This window comes from Rhipicephalus microplus, chromosome 1, assembly GCF_043290135.1.
Source record: "Rhipicephalus microplus isolate Deutch F79 chromosome 1, USDA_Rmic, whole genome shotgun sequence".
Taxonomy (NCBI): Eukaryota; Metazoa; Arthropoda; class Arachnida; order Ixodida; family Ixodidae; genus Rhipicephalus; species Rhipicephalus microplus.
In genome coordinates, this window is record NC_134700.1 from 168,507,384 (window position 1) to 168,516,733 (window position 9,350).

Sequence of the window (9,350 nt, forward strand, 5' to 3'; positions counted from 1 at the left end):
TGAGCTAGTTGTTTTGTCACTTCTTGAAAAAAAAAAAAAAATGTCGCGCGATACAATGCAAGGGCAGACAATGATACCGCTGTTCATTTTTTCCTTGTCTTTCCTTGTGTTGTTCCTCGCTGCAACTTTTCTTCGAAAAATCTTCCTCACCCCCCCCCCCCTCCCCCCCCTTCCAGCTCTACCACTTGAATGGTCGAGTCCGATAGAAACCAAACTCGGCAATGGCTGTAAAAATAAAAATAAAGTGATGACAAGATGGTGATAACGGATTGCCATTAATTCCCAGATTTCCAATAATAAAGGTGGTAAAGAGTTCTTGTAATGAAACATGGGAAGTGCTCAGCCCCCCCCCCCCCCTTCCAAAAGAAAACAACAACGACGTGGTAAAAGCAGTGGAGATTAAGCAGACACAGGACAAGCCAGCTGAAGAAATTTATGGCACAGGCTTAGCACCCCTTCGACAAGTGAGGATTGGGGGGAGGGTGGGCGGAATGAACACGGTATACGCACGCTCAAGCAACTAGACACCAGAAGGCAAGCGCGAGATGAAAGTTGCATTTTGTTAACAACGCGCATCCAGACAACATCAACAGGTGCATGCAAGCGATTTTGTAGACCCCCCCTTCCCCCGGTTCCGTGTGGTGTATTCTGAACCATATTCTCCGAAGATTGTGGTACGAACTGCGTTACGGGATGATGGCATATACGCATCTCGTTTTCGCAGGCTCCCAATGTTTTTTTTTATTTATTGCGTTATGTTCTCGACTGATTCATTGTTTCTTTATTTTTGCGGCCTGTTGAAGCGGTAGTTCAGCTATAGCTATGCGCTGTTTCCACAGCTTCCTATTGCAAGATAAAGTACACGTAAATGTTATCGCTCTTCACGCACACGTTCTATAATAATGCCCCTCACAAGCCACCGCAACATTACTTCGTGCGTGCGATTCCTGCGAACTTTGCGTTCCGCGACGTGAATCGCATTGTTGGGCCCGCGTCAGATCTCATAAAAAGTTTCTTGCTGAACAGTCTGGAACTGGGCATATAGCTGTTTCGCTATATAATTATGGTGCTGGCTGAGGATTTGTTTTTCATACCTGATTGATGTGTGAATTTTAGCGTCCCAAAACTATCATATGCATATGAGAGACGCCGTAGTGGAGGGTTCCGGAAATTTAGACCACCTTGGGTTATTTAACGTGCACCCAAATTAAATCTGAGCACACGGGCCTACAACATCTCTGTTGTAGCGGAATAGCAGGGAGGCAGACTTTTTCTAGTGAGACGACGACAGAGAAAAAACACGTCCTTTCAGTTTGAACGCATCACGAAGACTGGTTTATTCGTTCGCTATGTACCGCTGTCGTAGAGAGGGGAAGAAAAAAAGGAAAAGCAAACAGAGAAGTACAAGTATTGTCAAAGAGTTTCCTCCGCACCCCGCACGTGCGACGGTCTTCAAGGACAGATGGACAAAACGCTTTCCGCGTGTTCGAGAAGGGTCATTGTGGCCCTCACCCCCCTTTTCCCTTCACGGCTGGGCTTGTAGGTAAAAACAGATGTCAAGGACGCCCTTCGCTCCTTTCGCATTGCCCGTCACGCGAACCACCCGAAAACGAGTCCCTCCGAGTTGCCCCTCCTCCCCCTCTTCGCCGCGGAGTCTTTCAATTAACGCTCCCCCGAAGCGGGGGCTGCTTCCCAGTATGCGACAAATACAACAACCTCCCCCGGATGAGCGAACTCTTGAGCTCATTGTCGGTCGACTTCTAGCGGATAAAGCAGCTGTATTGGTCGTTTCACCACCGTTCCCCCGCTTAGTTTCAAACTGCAGGCCCGCACCCTGCCGTCCCTGCCCTTGAACGTTTCCTTGATTCTGGCGATCTTCCACATGTGTCGTTTGAGATGATCTTCCTTTAAAAGAACTAAATCGTCTATCTTTAGGTCACTCGATGTCGTTGGCCGGGACAGATGCGCCGATCGAAGCTCCAATAAGTACTCTCTCCGCCACCGTCTCCAGAATCCTTCAGCCATGGCAGACCGGTACTTCCAGCGTCGTGAGATATGCGCGTCACCGCCCGGAATTTCGGCTGGCAGGTGGTGTGGAGGAAGGGTTGTCAGCTTTCTTCCGACGAGGAAGTGCGCCGGCGACAGTGGTTCTGGCTCTTGAGCATCATCGTAGGTGAAAGTCAATGGGCGTGAGTTTATTACGGCCTCGACTTCGTACAAGACAGTTGTGAGTTCTTCAAAGCTTAAACTGCTCCGACCTAACACCTTGCGCAACGCTACCTTCACCGATCGCACCAACCGTTCCCAGAATCCGCCCCACCAAGCTGCCCTTTCAACAATAAACTTCCACCTGATCTGGTTTCCGGCGAAGTATGACTGCATTTCCTCTGATTTTAGTAGCGTGAACATTGCATTCAGATCTTTTGCTGCTCTCTTGAAGGTTAGCGCGTTGTCCGAATAAATAGTCGAGCAGATTCCCCTGCGAGCCACGAAGCGCTTGAAAGCCAGGAGAAAGGCTGTAGTCGACATGTCGCTAACGAGCTCAAGATGGACGGCACGTGTCACAGCGCAGGTTAAAATTGCGATGTAACATTTTCGGGCACCGCGCGACTCTTGACAAATCAAAGGTCCTTCGAAATCGATGCCGACAGTGTCGAACGGATTTCCTTCTGTTACTCTGTCAGCTGGAAGTGGTGCCACTGGTTCCGTGGCTTGAGGGCAACTTTGTTTGCGACAGATGAGGCACTGCTTGATAACCTTTTTTACGGCCTGGCGCCCTCGGATGATCCAATACGACTCTCGCAATGACGCCAAGGTGTCGCGCACCCCTGAGTGTAGCATTCTCACGTGCTCTTTCCTTATGAGCAGTAGCGTGAAGGGATGAGTGCTAGGTAGAATGATGGGATGTTTAGTCTCTTCGTGGTTGTCGGTGAATTGCAAGCGTCCACCAACTCGCATGAGACCTTCCCCGTCAAGGTACGGACTGAGTGGCAGAACAGGAGAGCCTTTGTGCAGTGGTCTTTGGGCTTTCAAGTTGGAAATGTCGTCACTGAATGCTTCTCCTTGAGTTGTTGCCAACCAGTACCTCTCAGCATCGATCACCTCTTCAGCTCGTAGCGGACCACCTTTCCTTTCTTTCCCGTGGCGGCAATTGTTGACAAAGCGGCGGACCCACGCAGTTAAGCGCACGACTCTGCTGCATGAGCTGAACTCCTCTACTTTCAGCACTGCCTCGAACGGCGATGATATTACGGGCATCACCGTCACTTTTCGCTCTTCCAGGTGACATTCTACTGCCCCTGGGCTCTGCTCACCGGTCGTTGGCCAATGCGTCTTATCCTTGTGAAGCCAGTGTGGTCCTCTCCACCACAATTCGCTTTCTAACAAGGCTGATGGGAGGATACCGCGAGTGATTAGGTCAGCGGGGTTGTCCAGTCCTGGGCAGTGCCTCCAATCCTCGGGATCAGTCAGCGCCTGAACCTCTGATACTCGGTTTGCCACGAAGGGCTTCCATCTGGCAGCGTTTCCTTTAATCCAGTGCATAGCCACTGTGGAATCGGTCCAAAGGATGGCAGCAGCATTCTGGAGGTTCAAGGCCTTGGCAACGTAGTGGCACAGTCGAGCACCAATGAGGGCCCCCATCAGCTCTAGTCGGGGTAACGAGAGGCGCTTCAAAGGGGCAACTCTTGATTTGGCCATAATTAGGCTTATATTGATTATTCCTTGAGCAGACTTGCATGCAACGTATCCGACAGCACCGTAGGCCTTTGGGCTGGCATCGCAGAAAATGTGCAACACCTTCTCTGTCTTTTCATCTCGGAAATCCCTTGCGATGATCCTCGGAATGGACACCGCCTTGATGCATTGAAGCTCTTCACACCAGCACTTCCACTCCGCTTGCATCAATTCTGGCAAGGGGTCGTCCCAACCCGCTCCCAACTCCCACAACCTTTGGAACATTGTCTTTACGTACAGTGTTGTAGGAGCGATAAACCCAAAGGGGTCGAAAATTCTGGCTGAGACTTGCAATACGAATCTCTTGCTGTCGGCTCTTGTGGTGAGGAATTCAAGAAGTGAGGTCAGATTGTACTCGAAGTTATCTGTATGAGCATTCCAACCTACTCCCAATACCTTGGTGGCTGCAGGAAGTTCGGCATTTGCATTCCTCTTCGCCACGTTCCCATCCTCTATGAAGTTGACTAAATCGTGGTCGTTAGACATCCACTTGTGGAGCCGCATTCCTGCTTGAGATAATATATCGCTTGATTCCTGGCATAGCACTTTACCCTGTTCGAGGGTGTCGACCCCTGTCACAAGGTCGTCAACATAGAGATGGCTGCGCAGGATGTTCGCAGTCTCAGCATACTGCTCTGGGAGTCCTTCAAGATGGTGTCGTAATGTTGCGGCTAATAGGAATGGGCTGGATGTAACACCGAACGGAACGCGCGTCATCCGGTAGGCCGCCACCGCTGGAAGTTCTTCACCTTTCTTCGGAGTGGCAGCATACCAGAGAAACCGCACAGCGTTCCGGTCACCCTCTGACAGAGATATTTGAAGGAATGCCTTTTCAATATCCGCGACGATGCCGATGTTGTAAGTGCGGAAGTTGATCAACAAATCAATGAGCTCTGGATTAAGTTTTGGACCACTTTCCAAAACATCATTCAGTGAGAGGCGATCTTTGGCACTTGATGATGCGTCGAACACCACCCTCACTTTTGTTGTCAGGCTTTCTTGTCGAACAACTGCTTGATGTGGCATGTAATACACCGGACCTTCCGAAGCGCTGCAATGCTTGTTGGCTGGCTCTGCATAGCCCTTTTCGATGTATTCTCGGATGCAGGCGTCATATTCCACGATCAAGGAATCTCCCTTCAAAAGGCGCGTCGTGTTGGCTCTAAGACGCTTCGCGGCGCACTCGTAGTTGTCGTCGAGCTCATCAACCATAGGCTTCCAGGGGAAAGACACTGTGTACCGCCCATGCTCAAATTTGACGGTTTCTTTGTAGTGCTGTTGGATTGCGTCTTGGTGGCGAGCTGGTTCGTGTTCCTTGATACCAATGTGTTCGAGCTCCCAGAATGACCTCAACTGTGCTGATATTTCTTTGTTAGTTTGTTCGCTCACTGCTACTCGCATTACGCCAGCAACAGAGGGACAGACTCCTGGTGACCTTTTTGCGCCTACCTGGCCCTGGACTGTCCACCCAAATGCAGTTTCCACTGCCATCAGCTTGGAGGTTAGGCGCTTAGTGGATCCCGTGACAATTTCCCAATAATGATCAGTGCCGATCAGAAGATCAATGTTTTCACTTCCGTCACCCTGCGCGACGTCCGCGACTGGCAAGCCAAATTTCGAAAGTTCCAGAAGAACTGACCCTAAAGGCGCAGCCATTATATCTGCGCAGATGCAGGGAACTTCGAGGGCCTCCACTCGCGCCCTTTTCCCGTCGTACTGGCTTTGCAGCCACAGCTCGACCAGACGCGCTTTAGTGCGGGTTATAGCGGACTTGTCGCCGAAGGCATAGATTTTAAGTTCCTCTTCCCCAAGCACGTTCAACTGCAGTCTTTCAGACAACTTGCGATGGATGAACGTCCTTTGACTGCCACCATCTAGGAGAAGCCTGACAAGCGTACTTTTGTGCGGTCCCACTGTCCAAGCTCGTGCTGTTTGCAGAAGAAACTGATGCCCCTCCATGCACATAAATTTCTCCTCTGAGCCTAGAGAAGACTTTAGCACTGTGGCTTGTCCTGTCGCTGGTGGAGAGGATGCATTCTGTTCACCACTGCCACGGTATTCTCTGAAATCAGGATCACACATAGCCGTGAGGTGTTTTCCGCTACAGTTGGCACACCTGAGCCATTTGGCCTTACGGCACTCTCTTGACGTGTGCCCCTTTACTGTGCAGCGGAAACATCTATTCTCACGCTTCAGCATTTCTCTTTTATCAGCTGCCGACATCTCTGCATCGCAGTCACCGCTTTCGTGGCACCCTGACGAACAAAACAGACACCCTTTTCTCTCCTTGGTCATGGTATGCAGTGCAGCGGCTGAAGACATTCTCGCCGCTTTAAAGGTGCTGTTACGGTTTTCGACAGACGATTCTACACACATGCCCCTTGGTGTTTCGGCCCGCTGTATAATCTCCCGTGCCTCTACCTCGACTCTCAAAAAATGCGCAAATGCCTCCAGTTCACTGCCTCCTGTAGTAGCGCCCTTTCGTCGACAGTATTCGAGATGAAGGTCCGCAGGCACCGCCTTCTTTACTACTGTCAGGAGCAGAGCTCCGTACGTGCTGACACCGACGCCAAGAGAAGTGAGGCTCCGTACACCTCTCTCTACTTCGTCAACGAGGCTCCGAAGTTGGCTGAGGTTCCGCGAGTCACGCACTGACTTGATATTGAGCAGTCTGGACATGTGATCCTCGATTATGGCTTCTTTACGACCGAACCTTTCCTTTAACAGCGAGAGAGCAACTTCGTAGTTTCCGTCGGACAAATCAAGACCCGCAACAGCAGCCGCTGCTTTTCCTGTTAAGTAACTGTTCAGGTACTTGAACTTGTCCACGTTTGACAGGTGGTGGTTAGCGTTTATTGTCGTGTCGAACTGACTCCAAAAGCCTTGCCACTGTCGAAGCTCGCCGTTGAACTTTGCTATCTCTAGTTTTGGCAGCTTTACTGTGGGGGTTACTTGCGGGATGTTACGGCTAGATTCTCTTTGATCTGAGGAACTTGAGGTGCGATCTAGCGAAGCGCTCACTGATGCGGCGTTAGTGCAGCTAAGCTCACGTAGCATGAGCTGTACTTTAGTCCTTGCTACGTTGATCTTTTCTTTGTAGTTCTCGGAGCATGCAATTTCCTCTTCTAATGCATCATCTTCTACGCCAATCTCAATTTCCCGATCTAGCTCTTTGAGTGAGTCTTCCTTAAGGGTGAGAAGGTTGATCTTTTCTTCAAGCTCACCGAGTGACGCGTCGTCCTCCATGGTAGCGATGTCATTGAGCAGCTTTGTTGTTGACGTTCGCACCACGGCCCTTTTGCGCTTCATCCTGTCGATGTCCATCTTTGGGTCCCTAATTCCCGGGTTTCGGCACCAAAAAATGTTGTAGCGGAATAGCAGGGAGGCAGACTTTTTCTAGTGAGACGACGACAGAGAAAAAACACGTCCTTTCAGTTTGAACGCATCACGAAGACTGGTTTATTCGTTCGCTATGTACCGCTGTCGTAGAGAGGGGAAGAAAAAAAGGAAAAGCAAACAGAGAAGTACAAGTATTGTCAAAGAGTTTCCTCCGCACCCCGCACGTGCGACGGTCTTCAAGGACAGATGGACAAAACGCTTTCCGCGTGTTCGAGAAGGGTCATTGTGGCCCTCACCCCCCTTTTCCCTTCACGGCTGGGCTTGTAGGTAAAAACAGATGTCAAGGACGCCCTTCGCTCCTTTCGCATTGCCCGTCACGCGAACCACCCGAAAACGAGTCCCTCCGAGTTGCCCCTCCTCCCCCTCTTCGCCGCGGAGTCTTTCAATTAACGCTCCCCCGAAGCGGGGGCTGCTTCCCAGTATGCGACAAATACAACAATCTCTTCCTCCATCGGAAATGCAGTCGCCGCCACCGGGATTCGATCCCGCGACCTGCGGGTCAGCAGCCGAGCTCCTTAGCCACTAGACCACCGTGGCGGGGATTGTTTTTTCATACCTCACTCTAAAGTATGTTCCGACTGGGTCGGCGCAGGACTCGGGACGCTGTGTGAGAAGTCACGACCATCCAGCGATATTCGATACGGTTGGTAGCCCTAAGCGAAAGGGGAACAGGAGAGCAAAAAGCCTGAGTAGAGACGCGGCGTATGCAATGCAGTCTACATCTTTATAAAGTCATCATGCCTGCCACGCTGCAAGTGGGTTCATGCACCTGCAGACATTATCGCCACTTGTTGTTTTTTTACTGTATTTATCAAATAGAATCATTTTAATGAATGCCCGAGCGTTGAAAATCTATTTACGTTTGAATTATTCGGAAGGAAAATGAACAGTCAGTCTTGGTGCTGAACGTATTGTCATAAAGTATACCGGAAAACAGAAAAATTGAATTTGGGAAAGAAAAATTGCTTTGTGAATTCAGCCTATTACTATTGATAAACTGTTCATTGGTTTCTCATCTGCTTGGCTGATATCCTCGCGAAAAATGTGGGCAACGAGTGAAAAGGTAAGATGATAATTGATAATTACTATTACTCGAGCCTCCCCCCAGTCAGAGGCCTTCGCACGTATATACCATGAAATCATCCTCAGAAAATGCACAATATATATCTAAAGCGTGCAAAAAATGTGAGATAAAGATAATAATAACAAACCTACGAGCGTAATTGTGTTTACGTCTGGTGACGGCTTCCGAGTTGCCTCTGTCTACGCAGTATTTTTAGCACCATGTCTTCGGTCAGGGAACTTCTCTGTACTGAGAATGCCCAGTGGAATCTTTGCTACGTTCTCCGTCTCTTCCAGCGTTCCCGCTGTTACCGTGCTGTTGTTTCTGTGTGACAAAAAGTGAACAGCGTAGTTATAGTGACGGCAATATATTATCTACCAACATAGCGCAGAGATACACTACAGAAAGTAACACCTATATTTATAGTTATATTTGAAGAAATACATAAAACACAAAAACCATTGCATGACCATGATTACCCAATGATAAGTGTCTATGCATCACAAAAGTAACTGTGTACATGTATATGTACTTGTTTATAAGCTTGTTTTTCGTTCATCTAAGCCGACATGTGCATGTTTTCATGCATATTTTATTGGGCCAATCACTAGCCACTTTAGGCCATTGGTTTAGGCTATTGGTATATACGGCATACTGTTAATGAAACTAAACATCCGTTGATTGTTTTATCGATTGATGATGTGGTTGAACAAATCCAAAACGATGACAGAGCACTTGTACTTGTATGATTACCAATTCTCAAGCAAAATAATAGCCAACACAGACTGAAGATGTTTTAGCAAAGTTAGTCATATTCAGACGACCACCAAACGGCACTAGTAAGCGATTTTTTTTTGCAATGGCAAGTGTCAATACCATGAACGCAACGCATAAGCTCCTCGTCTTCTTCATCTCTACATTTTATCATCACTTCTACGACGTCCTCACCTATATATTATCATCTTCAGCATGTGATAGATCAACCTGGTCGCTTTTCCCGGCAAAAAGACAGAAAAAAGTACTGTAATAAAGAAAAAGAAAGAACCAGAGCAGGGAAGAAAGAGAAAACCAAAGAAAATCAAAGGAGGCCGGCCAGCTAAGAATTTAATTCAGATCTGATACTGGAAGAAGGTGGCTGCCTTAATTTTTTTTC

At 48.8% G+C, this 9,350-nt stretch overlaps 1 protein-coding gene across 1 annotated transcript; it reads right to left on the minus strand.

Annotated features, from left to right (window-relative positions):
- Positions 1 to 1,743: 1,743 nt before the first annotated feature.
- LOC142766025 (uncharacterized) lies at positions 1,744 to 7,059 on the minus strand. Its single transcript, XM_075867841.1, has one exon. It carries the CDS (start codon positions 7,057 to 7,059, stop codon positions 1,744 to 1,746), a length of 5,316 nt encoding a protein of 1,771 aa, XP_075723956.1.
- Between the last annotated feature and the right edge of the window lie 2,291 nt (positions 7,060 to 9,350).

What these genes read in the sequence shown, in the direction of transcription:
- LOC142766025 (XM_075867841.1), bottom strand. Translation starts at nt 7,059, where the DNA reads ATGGACATCGACAGGATGAAGCGCAAAAGGGCCGTGGTGCGAACGTCA.